At 34.8% G+C, this 22,744-nt stretch overlaps 1 protein-coding gene across 1 annotated transcript in view; it reads left to right on the top strand.

The window, feature by feature from the left end:
- Positions 1-22,744, top strand: part of LOC145686053 (thioredoxin domain-containing protein 16-like) — an 88,095-nt gene that overhangs the window by 37,156 nt on the left and 28,195 nt on the right. The window contains exons 6-10 of the mRNA XM_081758939.1: positions 2,129-2,403; positions 8,431-8,591; positions 9,363-9,438; positions 15,194-15,326; positions 17,885-18,010. Coding sequence (XP_081615065.1) covers positions 2,129-2,403; positions 8,431-8,591; positions 9,363-9,438; positions 15,194-15,326; positions 17,885-18,010 — 771 coding nt within the window. The remainder of the gene's footprint in view (positions 1-2,128; positions 2,404-8,430; positions 8,592-9,362; positions 9,439-15,193; positions 15,327-17,884; positions 18,011-22,744) is intronic.

The raw sequence follows: 22,744 nt of genomic DNA, 5'->3' as shown, positions 1-22,744 counted from the left end.
TATAGTTGTACTTTTTTATTTTTATTTATTTATTTATTTTTCTTATTTACCGAGGCCTTCAGCCCATCCTGTAAGTCTTCGTGTTCACTTTCCAATTAATCACTTCCTTTATTTTTGGTTCTTATAAGGGCCCTTTATTTTTATTTATTTATTTATTTTTCTTCTCTATGTTATTCAAACTTCCTTGCCATGATTCATTAATTGGTAAGCCCCCAGTCCAGTTCATCAATTTATCTCTTCCTACCTTCTTTATCCAATCCGCTTCTTTCCACTTCCTTATTATCATTCTTTTCTCCATCTCCAATACTTCCGTCTTATCCCAATTAATTGCGTGATTCGTCTCCTTAACATGTTTGTATATGGCATTGGTATCTTTTTTCTTCCTAACATCATCTTCATGTTGTTTTATCCTTTCTTTCATTCTCTTTCCTGTCTCTCCTATATATGACATATCGCAGTCCTCACACCATACCCTGTAAATGACCCCTTCTTCCTCTTCATTAATCTTTTTAGTTCCTTTTCTATTCTTCTTCTTTATTGATCTTAATAAAGTTTCTCCACTCTTTCTATAAGTTCTGACCCCTCCTTTCTTCAATAAATTCTTCAGTTTCTCCGTTTCTTCTCCCATACTTTCTATGCCATGCCATTTTCCACTCTCATCCTCTTCATTCTTCTTTCTCCCTCTCTTCCTCTTCCTGCGTTCTTCTTCCTTCTCTAACTCTTTCTTGCTGTAACCGTTCTTCTCTAACTGTCTGTAGAATTTCTGTATGCTCTCCTTCCTTCCTTCCTCTTCGTCCTCCAACATTTCTATTCTTCTTATCATATTTGTTATGAAATTTCTCTTTGTACTCCTATCCACGTCGCTCCTCTCATGGCAGTACACTCCCGCTGAGCACTCTTTCTGGTACCACCTCGTAACCAGGCCTTCTTCTTGTTTTATTATGGTCATGTCTAAAAAGTTTATTCTTCCATTTTCTTCCAACTCCATTTCCAAGCTTATGCCTTTTTCTTTATCTTCCACACTATCTTTGAAGTTCTCTAATTGTCTCCTAGTTCCTTTCCACAAGCCTAGACAGTCATCCACATACCTACAAAATATGATCAAGTTCTTACACCCTTCTTCTTTCACCTTTTTCTCCCATTTGTTCATAATTATTTCTGCCAGTACTGGGCTCAGCCTCGAACCTATACTGATTCCTTTTCTTATTTTTACCACTTTCTCACCGATTATACAATAACTGTTTTCCCATATTAACTTCAGAGCCTTAACTACTTTCTCTTTTGTCCATCCTTTTATACTTTTACTACCCATTTACAGTTACAAATTATAATTTAAAATAAAGTAAAGTTTTAAGCTTTGGTCAGTGTCTCTTTTGTTAAAACAATTCATTTTTTTGTTTAATGAAATAAAAGATAAAATGTTACCTTTTTATCAGAGGGTAGCTTAGACTCAAGCATATTAGTTTAGTGATAAATATGGGCATCTGAACTTGATCTTGCTGCTTCTCCTAGTGAACTGAGTCTTAAGTAAAATCTTTGCTTATCATTATTTGTTATTGTGTTTTCTTCGTTCTTTCTTTCAGAATTTGATGCTACGTGTTCTCAAATCTGAAGTTCATATTCATTCAAATAAATCTTATAGTGATAATATTTATACTATGGACGCTGTAGATTCACAACGTTGCGCTACGCATCTTAATAAAGATTTTCTTTTCTGCCCGACTGTACACTTGTCAAAAAAGGTGTAATAGCTTTCTTTGGCCAGACTCCTGAGTAAGGTTTTCCTCATTCACACTTGGCAAATAACGGGATAGCACCTAACATACAGGTCTCAGGCCGCTTCTTTCCTTCCTTGTTCTTTCTTCCCTATCTTCTTTCCCAGAAAGTGTGTTCGCTGGAAGAGTCATTTGTCATACGTGAAAGCATTAAGGTCGTAGATGCCCGTTATTTCCAGAAATATATATAAATAAGTAAATAAATACTCAGCTGCAATGAAGTTAAGGAGGATAATGTTTTTCACTTGTACGGATTACAATAAGTTTGTGTGTGTCTAAGTGGCATTATGTTGCAGATAATCATTATGAAAAAGTACTGTTGTTGAATTTCCTTGTATCTTTTCGCCTTGCAGAGCACAGAATTTTTTTGGAGCTCGCTTGGAGATTCCTAGAACATCATGTCTTCGCAATGACTACAGCAAAGTCAGCGGAGCCCCAACAGAACGCCTACAACTCAGGTCATGAAGAGAGCGAAATCGACGCAGGTGAGCACAACGTTGGATTGTGGTTATTGCAGTGCAGTCATCTAACCGATCAACAACAACTTTGCACTTACAGCGGATATACAGGACCATTTCTTTTTCTAAATACAAGTTTATTCATAAGGGCTCTGCAGTTGCCACCATGGGTAAGCTTCATTTATAATTTTTCACACAATAAAAGTAAAAAGAATATAAAGTGTGTTGTGAGAGATATGAAAAAGGAAGGAAGAATAAGAAACTTTTAGATATGTTCTTCACATTAGGCAAAGGAGTGTCTTTTTATCTTGCCGACTTTCGTAACTGTTCTAAGTGACATTTATGGAAAATTTGTAGACGTCCTTTTCTTATTAAAATGATATTTATATCAATGTTTCTCAGCTAAGAGACGTGTTTGAGTTAAATTAAATTTTGATTTGGGAATGTAACAGTTGGGAATGTAACAACTCACTTTCCATTTACACTGGACTTTTTAAAATGAATGTTACGTATGTATATGACACGTGAATATAAGAAACTGAAAGATGACAAACAAAATATTTCAATACTATAGACCAGTGATCGCCAAATCGTCGATCGCGAGCTACTAGTAGCTCACGGGGATATTTTCGGTAAATCACATTGACGCTCCGGTTGGCTAACCTTGATTCCTCCACGCTAACGACAGGGGTCGCTGACAACTGCTTGTTTCTCCCGCGCAACTGCCAGTTGCCAGCCTCATTTCACAGTTAATTGTATACGCGTGGGGTAATACACGTTGTTTTTCGTGTGTATATTAGACATTTGCTAACTTGGATTGTTTGATTTCATATTTACTAGAAATGTAAGTTTATAGGTAATAAATAAATGTAAGATCATTTTAAGAAGTAGGTAGTTCTTTTGGTTGGTAGCTCGCAGTACGATTTTAAAACGTCACGGTAGCTCAGAAAATTCATAAGTTTGGCAACCACTGCTGTAGAGTATAGTGGGATCGGTTGGGCACTTCTTGCAAACTGATTTTATCTACAGCCAGAGATTTCTACAAAGCGTTTTGAACACTCCTGCCTCACCAGGATTGATAAAACTATTATGGAAAAGTGAAAATATATTTATTGATTTGGAGTTTAACGTCCCATTTAAGACCGAAACTATATGAGATGTAGGTTTATAGTTCAACATGCAATCAAAACAACATGTATCTCCATTACGAATTGAAACCGGATATCCTGAGCTGAAGGTGAGTATTTAAACAAATATTCATGGAAAGACTCTTAAAAGGTAAAAGAGATAAGCTGATCATAGTAACTATGGAAGTTCGACGCTAACTCACGGGTCCTGAAGAAGTGAATGAGCTGCAGTACTTTCCATATGAAATTATCACAGAGTGAGGAGAATCGAATCCATTATTTTATAGCAAGGGTCTCTAAACTTTTTAACCTAAGGGACCCACTGAGTTCTCCACTAAGTCCTAAAGGTCAAAATCAAGCTGACTCAAAATATCAACATACCGTAGCGCCAGCATCGTCTTGTGAGGAGCGGCGGAATTATGCGAAACGTCAATTATGCTTGGTTATTTGCAGTATACAGCCCCATCTTGTAGCGTGTAGCAGAACTAGAGTATGTTCTGAAAAAGTTTTGCTGCATGATTTCTCGTCTGCAAGACTCGAATACTTTCGAGTGTTTTCGAATATATTCTACGCGTGGCATAAATATGGGAGACAACAGAGAATTCGACACTTCCAAATTTTGAGTTCGGAGCAATAAGTGCGATCTGGAAAGCGAAATATAGTGGGACTAGTGTGTTCTGTGACTATAGTTTCTTAGTGAAAATGCAGCATATTCAATTGTGAGTAGATAAAACCAGTCCAAATTATAAAAATATTTGATTATTACTTTGTATAATTTACTTGATAGATTTTACAATTTAATGAAAATAAATTGTGGCGGGTTGGATTGTAAATTCTCGCGAAATGTAGTTTGGTGACCTTTATTTTATAGTATTTTACTAGAAATATATGTATAAAGGGTTGTCGCGTGGGCGGGGCGACCGGGGCAATCGCCCCGGGCGCCGCGACCAGGGGAGGCACCGGGACGACAAATCAGCAAAATTCAAGGAATTTAGATTATGTTGGTAAATTAATTCTTTTTAATTAATGTTAATTCATACATTTTAATAATGATCAGGTCATGGCTAAGTAAAATTACCGCTAATAAACCATCGTCTAGGATTATTCAATGGGAACTCTCTCCAGCTCTCTGTGAGAAGAGATTTTATCGTGGAAAACTGACCGAGATCTGCTATTACTTACTTCTTATCCGTATGACAGTTTGGTACAAACTGAAGAAACTTCAGTAGAATCCAATAATATTTCTTTATTCCTATTCCGTCCAAGAAATGCTAAGTAATACCACAATACAATAACTGCAATACTACAATTATCTGCTTATTTGGCACCACTTGATAACCGGTTAGCATCACAAATACAACTTCGTACGTATTTTCCAATCAATAACAGAATAAATATCTTTTCAGTCCTTCAATTCTGTACTAACTTCATATAACAACTGTGTTTATTAACTATTATGGATGTAGCCATGGAGGAGGCTCAAAGGCCCCCGACTAAAGTGGAAAAAGAAATTTTAATAAAATTCAAATTTAGGCTATTCTATATGGTTTAAACAGAAAACAGTTTTCTAAAAAGGCATTACAATGCAATTTTAAGACTTAACTTTTATAAAAAGTTTCGAAGGGTACTCCCGCACCTCGTACACTCGGGGGGAGGGTATTCCCAGACACCCTTTTCCAGTGTCCCCGAATCGAAATCCTGGCTCCCTGTGTGAAATCCGAATTGACAATTTAGTAAGTTGCTGATAAAGACATATTTACGCTCAACAATGGTCCAGGAAAGACTTAATTCATTGGCCATAATAGCTATTGAAAATGATGAAGCCAGAAAGTTACATTTGAAGGAGATAATGTCATTATTTTCTCACAGAAAAGACAGGAGAATGCCATTTAGTGTTTGAATAAAGTCTGTATATGTCATTATGCAGTTAATTTTGCTCACTTCTATTTTAATTTATTAGTATTTTTATGTTATCATTAATAATATTTTTATGTTACCATTAAGAACAATTATAGTTCTTATGGTCTTTACACTACATGTTTTGGAGCAACGTATCGTTAACATCATCTTGCAGACCGAACATTAACGAACATTTTGATTTTGAACATAAATTGTAGTTGAAGCGCTTAGATGACAAAAGTGTTGTATAACAAATTGAATATGACGGGAAAATTGACTTTCACAACTTTGTCCGGCAACATACTGCCTTTATCGTTTCTAAATATCTGCACTCAGATGAGGACTAACTAAACAATGTGTTACAAAGCATGATTAACACATAACATGTGCACGAACTGCCAGAATGCAACGTTAAAAAAAAAGTAACATAACACTTTTAACCTCTAAGCGCTTCAATTGTAGGGTTGAATTCAAGCAAATACTTACAAATAATTACGAATATCACCTGAAAAATTTACTTTAGTATTCTAACGCTATGACAAATTTATTGAAAAATTTGTGTGCTAATCGCAAGGAAAGGAAGGTTTATTTTATTGTTTTCAGGAAAAGTCAGAAAATGACAAAGTTTTTGTTATCACTTAGACCTACACATTGGGCTTTAATATTTGTATTGTTATTTGTATATTCTATGCTATTACTAATCTGATGTGTATCAAGTTCAAAATAAACAAGAGTATCACTCGATTTCAATAATTGAAAACCTGTTTTCATTAACTTTTGTCTTAACTACAAAAGACATTCATTTTAAAAAAATTGACATAATACTAACTTCTATTATCTTACATTCCATATTTAAATCTAGGAGTACAGAATAAACTCTGGTTGTTTTTTATAACACACTGGGAGGAGAGGCGCCTGGGAATTCTCGCCCAGGGCGCTTACAACCCACACGGAGGCCCTGTATGTATATATCCCAACATTCTTACTTAGTTTTGATATATTCTTACTTAGTTATTGCATCTTCTAACGTTATACTTACATTTTTTTTATAAATTGACCAATTGATATTGAAATGCTTCCCTGAATTGATTTGAATGTAGTAACTAGATATGTACTACCCTAAAACCTAAACCATACTAATTAAGTACAAATTATTAATGATATTCTGTTCATTAAAAAGAACGAAGTATCAAGTAAAAACACACAAATGAATGTCTTCTTCATATAAGTGAATATGGCACGAGCTTGAGTTGCACTTGTGACTACATCATTGCTAAAAGATACTCATCGTTCATCGTAAGTATTCTGCATCATCGACTTGTAATCTTGTTGTAAACTTGGAAGATTAATGTTATTTACAGTAGTCCGATGATTTCTTCTCTTATGTAGGAGTTATCCTCTTTAGAATATTTCATTAATTGTAATCTTTTTCTGTTCTCTTCTTCTTTTATCTTCTATCATATCCCAGAAGTTAGTTCTTTTTCTCGAATAGAATACCAATCAATAAGTTTCGTTTGTAATTATTAGTGTTTTTATTTCACCTTGCTAACATTTTCTCATTAGTTTTTTCTTTCTACTTAGCTAGTTTTCTCATTTCTCTATTCAAATTTCGAACTCCTTTTTTTTAAAAAAAATACAATATTTTACTCGAAAAGATTTAGGAGTCTTCTTAGTTCTCAGTGCGGCACTACTTATCTTAACAGGCATCAATAGATTCCTTCGCTTCGTCATGGCCTAAGTACAGTAAACATACCTTTTTCCATCTCACTTGCATCTCATGGGCTACTCTATTAATGTGTTTAATTTATTGTTATGGTTTATTACTATCCCTAACCTCCTTTGCTTCTGTGCTGTACTAATTTGATCCCAGATAACTTTTCTTCACTATGCTCTTATTCCTTCAGCACAGTAGGTCACTGTAGAAGTTGGTTTTAGTGTTTTCTCTCCAAATTACAGTACAGCAAAAATACTAACTGACGGTGAATTCTTTATAGTATTAATTAGAATACGGTATCGTCTTCTCGAAAGAAGTTGATGGCGAATCCCAAACTTTTTAGATTAGAAATTGATATTGCTTTACTATAATTGAGCTAGAAATTGTTTTCACCGGGCTATACGAGTTTCAATTCCTAGTATTGGTATACTTTATTTATGTAAAGCAGTTACTAGTGAATATATGAGAAGAAATGATTTCTTTGATTTTTCTATATAATACTTATAAAGAAGAATGTCAGTGCTTCATGAAGGTTCGAGAACCAAAAGCCGAAAGCTGACTCTACACTAATCGTCTCGAAGTCATTTACTTTCCATCGCATCTTCCTTTAATTTACTTCATATATAGGCAGAAAAACAAGGTGATTGTTATTCTTCTATATCTTAAAGCCATGAAAGTTACCGTTCAGAGTCTTAAGAGATATTTTTCTTCTTTGACATATTGAAAAATCGAAATAGAACATGTAAGCAGAAGTGAATTAATCACACATGCGAGGGTTGAACCGTCATTTCAGTGAAGCACCAGCGACTCTTCTCAGTTATATACATTGGGAAAAAATCCGTTATCTGGACAACTGTACCATGGAATCCAAATGTTTACTACGGAAAACTGTACGGAGCATATGTTATCCATATGCTATATACGTACTGCCTTTTTACCGCTTAGATGTTACATCATACCGCTGCAGGGTGTTTGATATCTAACGGTTTTCCGTATATTTCATATGTATATGTCAGCTATATGTTATATAGGCCATCTGTATGTGAGAGCCTTACTGCCTACATGCAATTCGTTCTTTCATACGGAAAGTACGGATAGATGGAAGACTTATACGGAAAGTAATACAAAATACGTTTTCAGTTATATATTTGCTGAAGAATATTACATACAGTCGTACGTTAAGTCCAAAAACTACAGGATTTACATATGAAACCTACGTTTTTACGTACGCCACATACGTTTTTATTTCTTTGTATAGCTATTAGAAATACGAATTAAATATTTTTTCGATTATTTGTTACTTTGACTTTGAGAATAATCTATATCAATGAAGCTACATACATGTAAATTAACAAATAAATTCTCTACACGACTACATACATATACACCCGCGACTATAATCTTATCATATAATTTTTAAAGTATCAATAATAACTGTTTGATCTTTGTAATTGTAGATCGACGCTAGGAATAAAACACAGTTACAGGCCTTCCAAGATGTTGGTTTACATGAAGTATATCTCATTCACGACAAACAATCGAGACAACGAATTTATCACGTAGCACCAGCACTCGGCAGAGCATTCCGTGGGAAAATAGGCGTCATTATCCTTTCAACGTAAGTAAAGTTTTTATTTTTTTCATTTGTAAAAATTTGAATTTTGATTGTTCAACAGTATTATATACATTAGTTGACTAAAATTTTTAATTTAATGTTTCACATATAGGTAAAGAGTAAGTAAAATTTTAAATTATATTATTTCAAACTTGTAAAATCACAGAAGTTAAAATATTTGATAATTAAGCTCTCAGCCATCAGCAACTATTGGGAGGCAAGAAGTTTAGGTGGCATACTGTAACTTTGGGATATTCTTATCCATAGCTCATAAGGATATAAAACATGTGAATTTCTATTCTAGATTATCCTTCGTGCGGAACTTGGGATAATACTATTCAGTAACATAGGTCTTCACTAGATATTCTACAAATGAATTATATAGTTATTAAAGAATATTCAAGTAACATCAAAACAAAATTCTTCATGATACAGAAGACAAATGTCATAACTATGGCGATATACCTAAATAACACTTACTTTTCAGACAGTCTATCTTATATCTTGTTTCTTATATCTTCTTTACTAGAAAATTTATGCATATTCTTACACACACACACACACACACACACACACACACATATATATATATATATATATATATATATATATATATATATATATATATATATATATATATATATGTGTGTGTGTGTGTGTGTGTGTGTAAGAATATGCATAAATGCATAAATTTTATAGGTACTTATTGAATATAGGTGTATGTTTAAATATTGTATCTAAGTATTTTTGATGTTTTTCCTTGCATGCTATCAGGAAAGATCTCCCGAAATCTCCTCTCTCAAATAAAACAATACTTCCTCCAACTATTGCATTTCGAGCTCGCGGAAAGGTAAGATATTTTAAGAACATTTTAGAAAGATGTACAAAATTTAAACTAAGTGAAAACACTAAGAGTCTTGGAAGTAGCTGATCAACTAAGGGTGCTCCCAGAATTTTTCCTTCCTTGAAAATTGGAGCGGTCTCCCATTTTGCACCACCAATTTCTGATCTATTGCACACACAAACCCATATCACATCACATCGTGTATTAATCACTCACACACTTCCAACACAAGGCAGTCGCAATGCACGAATTCAGGGCCGTAATCCGAGGCAGAGGAATAGGAGGGAAAATTGTCCTCCCATTGAAGTTCCCAACCGTTGAGGGGAGGCCCACTTCAAGATAAAGTTTTCTTACTCCATATGATACGATTCGAACATGAATGTATAAATGAAGCATGGAAAAGATGCACTACATCCCAAAAATAATATACACACAAGAAAAACTCTTAAATGAATTTAAAAATGTGATGTGAGCCCATTTTAGTAATATGTCTACTGTTAGGAACTCCGGAAATTATATATATATATATCGTCCCTCTCGAGACAAAGGGGCGTATCTCATTTTCTTATCTTTTCCAGGAGACAACTATAAGCCTTTTCTCATTATTTATTATATCGTCTTCTTTTAAAATTTCGTTTGATATCCTTCGTTCAGGATATATAACTTACGAGATCGAAATTAAATTTTAAAAGAAGAGAATTGAGTACAATAAGAAAAGGTTAAAACTTGTATCCTGAAAAAAATTGAGAAAATGAGATACGCCCCTTTGTCTCGAGAGGGACGATATATATATATATATATATATATATATATATATATATATATATATATATATATATATATATATATATATATATATATATATATATATATATATATATATAGATAGATAGATAGATAGATAGATAGATAGATAAAGGCTTTAAATTGTTTCAAATATTATTCACTGAATTTAATTTGTGAAGCATAGCATGGGAAAACCATATCATTTCCAAAGGAATTGAAAATAATTTAAAATACTGTTCCTACCCTATCATCTAAACAAAGCTTATTTCCCTAAGATGAAACAGAAGATTTCCCTAACATAATCTTGGCCCTACTTCAGTAAAACAACAACTGGGGACCCCTAGAAAAAATGAGACTGTTTATGAAGGTTTTAAATTGAAGGGAGAGCAGATTTCATATTTCATATTTTAATAGGGGCCAAACTACATATTTTTTTTTCTTGAAGACCTAAATGTTATTGCTTACCCCTACAGGAAAAGATTTAAGTAACGGCATTGCACGAATGTTTAATGTTGCGAACTCACAGAGATTATGCATTGTAGCATATTTGTGTTCTCACTATTTTGATAACAGGGACGGCATTAAGAGTGGGCGGGGGAGGGCGACCGCCCACCCATTCGCCCACCCCAACAGAAGTAGAGTGATGAAGGTGACATCCTGTACTTAAAAAACAACAGGTATTACTTTGCAGGGGCGTCATTTCAGACTTCGCTTAAGGGGGGAAAGAGCACCACCGACATAAAAATTTCACGTTTTGTACTAGTATATTAGTAGACAATCGATTAAAGTACATGTATTCCTCAAACTCTTCGGGGGGGGGGCAATTTCCCCCTCCTGCCCCCCTAAATGACGCCCCTGTTACTTTGGATTGTAATGTAATAGGTTCTAGGACTCTGTTTAACTCTGCAATGAACAATGATTTTACTACAGATACCTGTAATAATACAATGATGCCAAAAGTCGTGATTAACCTTTAAATTACGCGGGCTTTAAATTCCAGCACCTCGTGAACTACGAAGCCATTTAAACCGATTTCGTGGGGTTGGAAAAAACGTAAGAATAATCACTCGTAATTGCCCCAGACACATAAAACAAAAAACAAACAAAGAAAACTTTTGTTATTTAATATCTCTATTTGAATTTCAGTTATTGATATACGTGATTTTTATTATTTTGCATTATTAGTATTCTTGTTACTGTAAATTTCCTTTTAGGAAAGAAACCTAAGACTTCTCCCCCCACTCCTTCTCAAATATATTGATAGGAGGAATATGTGTTTATTATTCCTTTAAGTCCATTATTTTACATCACAATCCATGTAAACCTTCCTTTCTAATTCCAATTTTTACTCCAGGAGAAAATACCACGAAAAAATTAAAACTCACATGGTGTATCTCGTTTTAAAGGGGAATTTCCCCATCATTCTCAGATAATTCGCAAATTGCTGTTTGCCAATACAGTTAGTATGGCTAGAATTGCTAATATTGTTTCCCCTCGCATGGTGTAAACATGATTGCTAGCTTGTTCTATTGTACATGAGTATAGGTGACTTGCTTTTATTCGAGCTCATTTAATTACACATTTACGTATTTTGCTTCTCCATTAGCAGTACAGGCTGCTCGCGTAAATCCAGACCTACCGTAATCCGAACCCCGCGCTTGTTCGAATGACATTTAGCCGGCGGGGTTGATATTTTTAGACTGGTTACTCAAACAGAAACAGTTGTTGTGAATTATTAGACTCGATCAGGTCACTTTTCTTTAATACAAGACTATTTCAAATGACTTTTGAATGCTTAACTACATATACGGTACTGTACATGTTTTAGATTAGAACTAAACCTTCACAAATATTCGTTTTATAACTGGATTTGTGGCTTTTGAGCACTCCCTTTTTACGAAAACAATTTAAAAATCCGAACAACTCAAACAAATATTCGGATTAACGCGCGCTTTCTGCTGTAGTTACCGAAGATTATTACTGGTTCACATTTTGTCCGCACAGTTACCATGAAAATAAACAGATGCGAAATGTTACTCCTATTGACCTTCCAGTTTCCCCGGTAGATGAGTGGATCCGCTCGTTGCCTTGTAAGCACGGAGTTCCGGATTCGATTCCCATTGGGAACACAAGTGATTTCGATCCCACTCTAGATCCCGTTCTTAGGACATTATCATCGTTCCATGGAAGGCTATGGGAAGCCATCATGGGTTCACTTTGCCCAGGGACATTCGGGTCAAAGATCGACCTTCGGGCAGGACACTGCATCATCATAATGATCTTCCATTAATCGGTCATCGCGTCCTTTGATATTGCTGAGGTGTCGTCAGTGATACTACACAGAAAATGACGGCTTCTAATGTACTATCTTCTTATGGTTCAATATATAGTATTATTTATGGCATTAAGTATCTTCTGAACCACTAACGACATATTTTTTACCCGTTTATCTTAGGTTGCAGTGGCTATGAAGAGAACGTTTAGATAAGTTATTCTAACACTTGCTGAGATAAGTAATGAAAATCGCAGTCGCTCTTCTGAAGCGAGACGTCTATTGAGTGAAATGAATTTTCAGTTTGTGTTCCAACCCAACTTGTTCACACTTCTCGGAAAGTTGAAATGGTTGTCAAATTATCTACAAAATAAGGAGAGCACACTGGCTGATGCTGTTTTAGTTACGAATGGTGTATTGGATTATTTTACTGATATCGAAACACAGTCGAGGAGTTTGAAAACATTTGGAAAGAGTCTTTGAGTCTTGCTGAAAATAACGGTATATCTCCAACGGGTCCAATGTCCAGAACACGATCACTGCCCCATCATTTACGTCAGTATATTATGACTGAGCAAATATCGGTTGAGGAAGAAGATATCCAATCCCAAGAAGACTACAGACTTAGGATATTTCTTCCTGTACTTGACAGAATACTTGCAGAAATGAATATGCGTTTTACAGAAAATACAGGTATTCTATGTGGGATAAGCCGTTTTCACCCTAAAAGTGAACACTTTCTCTTATTTGAGAAAATTGAATCACTTGCACGTCATTATGGATGTGATGTCGATAGTGTAGAGATGGAACTGAAGCTTCTCCCGAAAGTTTGGAACCGTTATAAGGAGGAAAACCAATACAAAATTACATCCGTTTCTGTTTATTGAAGTGATGGATCGTTTCAAAATTTTCATGAAATTCACAAATTAGCCGTAATTGTTATCACCATTCCTGTATCTAGTTCACCATGGGAGCGTTCTTTCTTGTGTCTTAGACGGGTTAAAACATATCTAAGAAATCGAATGGCAAACGGTTGCCTAAGTGATCTTTGTTTCCTTTCAGTAGAAAGAAAACTTGTAATGAATATTACTCTAGAGGATGTGGTAAACGCATTCGATGTTGGACATAAAAATCGACGTATTGCACTTCATTAAAGTGCAGGTATAAAAATTTATTGTAAGCTTGTTCATATCATGTGATCAGTCCTTCATAGTTTAAAATACATTGTTGTTTCTGCGGATCATAATGAAGTTTTGTTAATTGCTATTTACTTTATCCAATTTATGTTTTAGTTTTCTTTTCTTTTTTCTTTTTCTTTTTTCTTTTTTTTCTTTTTCCTTTTTTCTTTTTTTTTGTTGTTGTTGTTGCTAACTTGAGTTTCAGTTTCAAAGATATCTGTGTAAGCTATGATCAAACATTCATGCTGTCGAATTCCTTATTCTTTTAGTAACATAGGTCTTTGCCGTTGCATATAGAGGTCACGTCAAAAAATTTTGTTTTACTTTACCTACCTATTGTGTAAACGGTATGTTGTAAATGTTATTAACGAAAGGTTGAGTATTACTTGTTAGTTTGTGTTGTTTGAACCTTCTTTTATTTCTATGCATTCATGTGCATTATTGGAGGGAGAGGAGGTAAAGCTGTCTTGAACTTTATCGACTACACAGTACACACCGTTATTATCGTTTAAAAAACTGAAAATAGAGGTAGTGTGTCTGCCACGCGGAATTTGGTAGGTCGAGCATATAGCCACGAACTCCCGCAGTCCATCCTATGTCCTGCACTTCTTCAGTCAAACCAGACGAATGCCGGAATTATACCTTCTATAAGGCCAAGATAGCTGTTTTTCACATCCTTGTTCCTCTTCTATTTCGGTCTGAGCCTTAGCTAACTAAACAGTATAAAAATTGAAACTTAATTACTGTCAAAAAATGTGTACATTGCCCAGTTCTCATTTTCATTGTCCGCCCACCCACCAAATAGGTCCGCCTCTTTCCACCCACCCCACCAAGCGTTTCTGGCGCCGTCCCTGTTTGATAACTACCTGTGTATTGCATGATTTGTTTCTAAAGGTATCAGGTAGTATGGCTTTACTTTAAAGTAAATTCATATTAACTTCACTGCACTTGTAGATTGAATTTACTTTGGAAAGTTTCCGCAATGTGTGAAATCCGTCAGCAACTTCCACTGTATATGGTTTTCGATTTACTGCGATTATACTAACTACACTTACATTTCCTGTGTAGTTCGAATATATTCATAAGAAATATGTGATTAATTCATTTTGTCAGTACAAACGGGTATAAGATCAACGAAAAAAATAATTTGAAATATTGTCAAACCTTATCGTATATAGAAAACTACTTAATCCTCAATTATAGATGTAATATTAGTGACACCGTATTCCGCCATGATCGATTAACTTTCGATCAAGTATATGTATGTAGAATGGTGACTTTAAAAGGAAACTCCTCGCTATTTTCTCTGTTGCGCATGAACGTAAGGATTTCAAAGTTAATGAGTTATAATTTCTTTCATATAGTATAACTTTTTCGTGACATTTTAAAGCTATTTATTTATATTGCTATAATAATTATTACAAGCATAATCTGTTAAAAAAAAAAAAAAAAAGATTTCAAAGTATTAAAACTTTAGTTCTTAGTTCACATTGTACTAATTATCTTTTGTTATTTTTGTTTACAGAAAGACTTTGATATAATGAATGAATTTCATGATGCATTTGACTTTGTTTCGGATGAATTGAAATTTGTAGAAGCGAATCAATTGGCTGAAGATGCTGCAATTATGACAATGGATAGCGGTTTCAATGAACTTGGTATGTTACGTGTAATATCTTCATTTGAGTATTGTATTTCAAGTACCAGAGAGGAGATATGCTCTATAAAAATACCAAATAAAGTAACACGAAATACTAATCTTGAATTCTAAGAAGGAATAATGATTAAGGTTAGGAATTATTTGGTGCACGTCTTTTTCTTTCAAGCAAGGAAGGGTTCTCATAAAGATCAAACGTTGTCTTCGGATGGTAATAGAGATAATTTTGCAGTACCTTTTCTCGCCTTTTTGATTCTCTATCTTTTCCTCTCTTATTGGACATTTTGGATATTAATACCTTTAGATCAAGATCAGTTTCTATCAGTATCATTTTCGGGAACCTATAATCCGTGTGGGTAATAATATTTTCCTTATTCGTTAGACGATCTGATCGAACATGAACATCGAATTTACCCAATATAGTATTTATTGGTAATATATCACCGGTTGGGGCCGTCGGATTGGCTTGAAATATGATACCTAGCTTTTTCCGGTCATCGTCTATCCGTCGAATGACCATATCATAAACTTTTTTATTAGCATCCCTCGTATCAAAAGTCTAACTAGGTTTATTATTAATGGAGAGAGATATGTTCTCATTGATTCCTTAATTCTCGCTAATGTGGCCTCATTCTTACTTTTATAAGCGGAAGGGAGTCACTCGCTTCCAGTCTATTCGCAAAGTTTTAAATCGGACTGCTTTAATGCAGACTAGGAGGGAACTTCAGATACTTCATATTTAGCTGGAAAGTAAATTGCGATTGTCGTCGGCCCAGGCGAAATTTCACTTTCGGTTTAGTTTGTGATACATGTGTTAAACTAGTTTTAGACACTTCTGCATCTAGTTTCACGCCTACAGGTATCGATCACCTATTTGTACCTACACCCGGCATAGATTCTAGTTCAATAGTTTGTACTGGGGTAGTTTCTACATAAACCATTACAGTCCATTTTGCCAACACCAGCTTCTCTTGTAATATTTCGGGTCTGTACCTGGTGGTGTTTCGTCCATACTAGGACAGGCAGATAATTTTAGGTTGCAGTGTTGATTTTTCATCTCTTTCAACATCTACTTTCGCAGAGTTCCGTTCGGTTTCCACTGGGCTAGAAGTTGCCAACGGGATAACTTCACGACCTATTCTTGGTGGTAGGTGGTTAAGATATATCGTTCGGTCCCAACTATCGTACATTTCTCCCGAATAGTCAAGCTGCTATTGATTTAATTCGTGAGTTCTCGTCCTCATTGTTTAACTTTATTATTACAATGATAATTCCCTCAATCGTCTATTAAATACATATGCTTTCCTTCGGAAGAGAGTGATTTGGGGATGACGTATGGCCAATATCCTTAAATTTCTGTGATATTTTCTTTAACCTTTCGTAAAACTCATTTTCTTTCATTACAATGCGTTTATTTCGGTCTTGTCCATGACAATGCTTTTAATGACCTATTAACTAACTGTGTCAGTAGCCTATATCATGCGCAGTTTGATCCATATAGCGATTTGTTAACGGTAACTTGCCCTTTTGAAAACGAATGAGCAAGAACTAACTTTGCTCTTGCATTGGTTCGTGTTCATAAGGTTTTTAAGGAGATACCGGAAAACCAGATATCAAACCTTAATCGCTAGCTCGAATCCGTCGGATTTTACGTCCTGCCACTTGAGCAACTGGGACAGTTTGCTATCCAAAAAGACAGGTTATAGATAAGATAGGGTTTTGAGCATAAACCAATATTATTAACTGCTTTGAATGATAAGCATTAGCAGATATGTCACTACTTGCGACATTTTTCAGTTAGTTTAAGATAGCTTACGGCCTATTTTGCGTGAGGCGGATCTGAATTCCACTCGGATGCCAACTCGTGATCAAAAAGGCTGTTTCTTTTCCGTGATATCAAACCAGGTAACAGAACTTTATCCCACGCGTTTACAGCCCAGAACTCTGTTTATAGCACTCTGTCTGACCGTGGTGCAGTTGTGCGATTGAGATAGTCTGTAACTCAAGGAAAAGATAGAGGTAGAATATGTGTCAACAAGCAAACAAGACAAAGATCCAGCTCGCTGAACCCTAAAATTCAAAACAAATGATAGTAGTTAACTCCTTGTAACCCGTAAACGCATAATTGACACAATCACTATTATTGTCATACAACAGACAAATAATTGTAATCCTTAATGCAATACAACCCAAAATTATCATTAGCTATTACTATTAGACTTTAGTTTTTGTTTATCTATGATGTTATCTAAAGATAAGACATTAATTGATAGGTCACGTTACGCTGAACAAAATGACATGGTGAGGATATATTCTCATGGATAATTTTCGAGTACTCTATGGCGAAAAAAACAAATTCTATATTGTTAATAAGTATGTTATTTGTCGCCATCTGATGAAACTGATTGTATTCACTATTTGGTGTCTCCAAGAGTGATGCATATAGCGCATACTGCTTGTGATGCTTGTGCAATTTTCAACATGATCTAATTATAGAAAACTTGTCTTTTAAAATATGGTACATACGTGAATAATTTTATTGGTTTTCTGTTGTTACAGCTGAGTTGAGACAGGATGATGAGGTGGCTCAAGCTGTATCCGGAGACTATGAGGAGCAACCCATGTGTCCGAGGAACACACTTAAAAATCCATTACTTCCATCGTTGACTGTGTATTACTTAGATTGTAAGTGCTCTATTGCCATTCTAACTAGATTAGATATGTTTTAAATGATTATTAAATATGAACGACACTAGTTTTACTCTTTTTTCGCTCAAATTTTCCCCAGCTATTCCGTTCGAAAGTATTCGTGTTAAGGGTCCAGATACTAGTTCTATTGATTACTGTGCTTTTGGATTTCTCAAATAGTCATTGCTTTTAATCAAGATGCACGGTAAATGGTCTCTGGAAAGCTTGCAACCAATAGGGGACAATATATCAGGTGTAGTGAAACGAAGTGTGCTATAGCAGAAATTGTGATTATACATACCTGTGGCCACTACATCGAACATGATCGATGATGGAGCGTGAATACGCGTATCTTAGATAATAAACTACTTCAATTTTGATTGGTTGGTTGTTTGCAGTCTAATGTCCCTTTCTAGCACTAACCCTATATGGGACGTGGACCTACAAATTTACGGTAGAATTCGAACCACACACTGCATTCAAATTTCAAAGCTTTCCCACTGGGAATCGAACCCGGGGCCCTGTGCATCGAAGGCGTTCTCGCTAGCCACTAGATCAGTGAGCAGTATACGACTTCAATTTGTTCGCACAAATACATATACAAACATATTATTACTATTATTATTAACAGAAGTTATTCTTCTTCGCACGGTTAGAATAAGATTTAATGAATATAAAGTCGGTAATTTAAATATTATATATATTCCTCCCGTTCCCCTTCTCTAGAAAAAAGAATTTTCGAAAGCGCTTCAATGCGCATTCGCTAATTTTCAATAAGGAGTTTATATACCAAATTTCACATTGTTGACTTAAGTTAATCCTCACATTCGGCATTTTCTGAATAAAGAATAAGAAATTTTAACGTTATAGAAATTTTCGCATCTCCCTCTTGCAGGAGTAGAATTTTCGAAACCTTGAGACATGTATTCCCTTATTTTTAATGTAGAGAATAAGTACCAATCTTCACATTTTTCAACTTAATCAAATCCTCACAGTGGACATAGGATTTTTTCTTTGAGTAAGAAAACGGATATTTGACTACTATACAAATTGTCCTATTTGCTACTTTAGGTGTGGACTTTTTAAAAAAAAAAAACATTAAAACTTGTGTTTAGTTATTTTAATGGGAAATTGATACGTATAGCATAATTTTATTAACTTGAGGGATTCGTGAGATGCATGAATGAAAATAATTTGAACTCCTCTTCATTCCCCCTCTTATAGCACGTACTTCGGAAAATCTTTCCTTATCCCTCGGTTTTCGTGACAAAATGAATTTTCTGTCCACAGTAGTAGGGCTTACTACTAAGTGAGTGATGATGAGTCGCTCACTTATGTTCATTTATATAAAAGTTTAGATTTATTATTATTATTATTTTTCAATATGCTACCTTATTGAAACATGGATATTGACAGTGTATGAAGTTAGAATTATAGTTTGTATGAAATATATAAATAAATGAAGTATCCATCCTCCTCCTCTTCCTTATTATCATCATCAGGTATTCTGTCATTGGCAGGGTACTTGCCGCAACTGAGAAGCTTCCATGCTCTACGATTTTCAGCTATCCTCTTCGTCTTTACGTATGATTTTTCTGTTTTGAAACCATCTATCAATTTTAGCCTCCTTCGTCCTCTCTCTCTCATTCCTGCTACCATACCCTATAGCACGTCCCTCATGATATAGTTCCTTCTTAGTCAATGTCCAAACCAGTTTATCTTCCTCTTTTTAATAATATCTAAAACTGTTCCTTTCTTCCCTACCATTTCTAACATCTTGTCATTTGTTTTCTGATCGACTCAGCTAATTCTCTTAATTTTCCTCCACACCCACAATTCAAAAGTTTTTAGTCTCTTTTTAAAATCATTTTTGCGTATGTCCAGGGCCGCATTAAGGGGATGCACGTGCATCCTCCTTTTGTTGTAAATATACACTATCTAAAATAAGAAGCTAGCAGTGAAAATAGCAACATTTTTCGAAACTTTCTGCTCTCATGTTTCCGTTTGGGGCTTAAAAGAAAGAGGGATTTTACGAAAGCAATAGTTTAAGTCAATTTTCTGAAGATTGGAGGAAAAGAATTCACCAAGCAAAGTAATATAACATTTGTCAAGTAGGGAAGAAAACAGAAGCCAGGAAGAGAGAACAATTTTACCTGCATATCACTTGCGGCTCTCTTTAAAATACACCCCACCCCGTTCTATGTATCAGATGTAAAGAATATTGTGACATGTCACTTTGAAGAGTTTTAATGAGACTGGAAATTTTGGTAGTTATGATGCACCCCCTCAGAAAATCCTGGATCCGACCCTGCGTATGTCCATATTTCTGCCCCACACCAGTGCAATTCTCCACACAAAGTATTTTATGAATCTTTCTCAAAGAAAGACTTTTCTTCCTCTTAAAGGCTTCTTTCGCCACTTCTATCCTTGCTTCTATTTCACGTTCGCAATTCATATCATCACTAATTATACTACCCAGGTATTGAAAACTAGTCATCTGTACTATTTTCTCTCCTTCTATTTCTATATTTGGCAACGACCCAAATTATTCATAAGGAAATAAAAAGTGTTTATAGAAGTGTATTTTTTTGAATTTGGATTTATGTGCATAAATAGTACAGGAAATAATTGTAGAAGAAATAAGAACAAACCAAACACTATTGTGCAATAATATAATAATAAACTTTGTGCATTCAGTCAGGCAAATGAGAATAACAAAATGGGTAATTAATTTCAGTTGTTTAAATTATTTTAACATGTTAGCAAGGTTCAATTTTTTTTTTTAATCCTCCATATTCTATTATAAACATTCGTAATATGCTGTAAGAATTGTACAAGATTAATAAACGTTTAAGAGACTAGTCCCATTTCGGGGAACCAGAAAATCGTTCCCCGTAGCAATACTCCTGATAAGAGAACTTTTATAAAGGTTTATATTAAAATGTTCGTAAATAATGAACATTTACTATCATGTTAAGCTGTAACATACCGTTAATAGCTTTAAGTTTGCAAACTGAATTTATATTAGGTTATTTTACAGAATATTTGAAGCTCACATGAAAGTGTTTTACTATTGGAGACAAAGATATAAGCGCAATTTTATATCAGAATCAAAATAGTTTTATATCTGTTTCTGTTGGACAAAATCGTGTCCGTGAGTTTTCCTGGGGTACTCCTATTTCCTCCCACATTATTACCCCACTATTTGCTTCATCATCATTCACTTGCCTAAATCATCCATCTCCCTTGGCCTAAATGGCATAATCCTGCTACGTTAAACTTAAAAGAGACGAGAGAGAGAGGAGAGATGAAATATCTGTTTCCTTGTTCGTTGTGCTTTCTTGCTTGACAGTTTGAGTCAGATTGTTAGGCAACCAAAACGACACTAATGGTAAGTTGGTTGCATAACACATAGTGAAAAACAGTGTAATATCATTTTGAAACGTTAGCCATCCTCGGTTCAACATACGGACTTTCAAGTACTGTTAGTTCTTTTGTAGAACACACTATATAATAGGAAAACAAAGAATCCAAACACTACAATATCATGAAAAATGAGAAGGAAAAGGCGATTAATATTTCCCCCTCCGAAAAAAGCAGGTTTTCATCTAAAGCAGTGGTCGCCAAACTAATGAATGAAGCTTTTGAGCTACCATACCGTTTTTAAATCCTACTGTGAGCTACCAACCTTTTTTTTTTTTTTTAACAAAAATCTTACAGTTGCTTATTGCCTATGATTTAATTCATATTACGTAAATAAATATTTCATTAACAGTCCTGTAATACATCGTGTCACTCGATGATTGGTTTAAAGTTTAGTGTACTTTTTCAGCACAAGATTATTTAAAGTGTGGACTTACAGCTTAACGTAGAATCCAAAGTATAGAGTCATATGATCTCCAACCAGGAATCGAATATGAGCTTCTCAAACTACACGCTAAGAAGCTCAAAGATTATGTTACTTTCCTTGAAAAAAGACGGAAGGCATAGTTTATTGGTGGCGTCAGAGACAACAGCAGTAAAGTGTTTTGTTCGTTAAAAATATAAACCCGAGATTTTCGTGCATTTACACTGCCGTAACAAGTGCTTTTAGGATTACGCTAATTTCTTCATTCCTACACGAAGAAAAAAACGCATGTGGAGTACGTAGAAACGTAGGGTACATGCGTAGATGCTGTAGTTTTTGGACTTAATCTACGACCATAGGTGACATTCTGCATCAAACATATAATTGAAAACGTGTGCTTTATAATACTTCCCGTATAAGTGTTCCATCTACATATACTTTCCGTATGAAAGAAAGAAATGTATATAGGGTTAGGACCTTACATTCAAATGGATGTATGTGACATATAGCTGACATATGTAACATAGTAGGCCTATAAGTATGTAAGATACGGAAGACTGTTAGATGTCAGACATCCTGCAACAACATGATGTAACACCTAAGTGTGAAAAGTATGTAGCATATGAAAAACGTATGCTAAACATAAGGATTCTGTATATTTGTACAATATACCGTTGTCCGGATTACGGATTTTTCTCAGGTCTAGGTGCCACATCGTTTGGCATACCAATATCAAATTTTAAAACATTAATTAAATACAATTCTCCATGGAGGATATTTCGAAATTTTATTCTCAACCGAAATATAAAGGTAGTTCACCGGACAAAAAACTATTTTCTCATAAGTGGCTCTAACTACGAGGACCGGGTGAATAGTTCTCGGCC

This window comes from Thermobia domestica, chromosome 5 (assembly GCF_964235325.1).
Source record: "Thermobia domestica chromosome 5, izTheDome1.hap1.1, whole genome shotgun sequence".
NCBI classification, from domain to species: Eukaryota; Metazoa; Arthropoda; class Insecta; order Zygentoma; family Lepismatidae; genus Thermobia; species Thermobia domestica.
The sequence above is the reverse complement of the archived record's forward strand: the minus strand, read 5'-3'. Positions and strand labels throughout refer to the sequence as shown.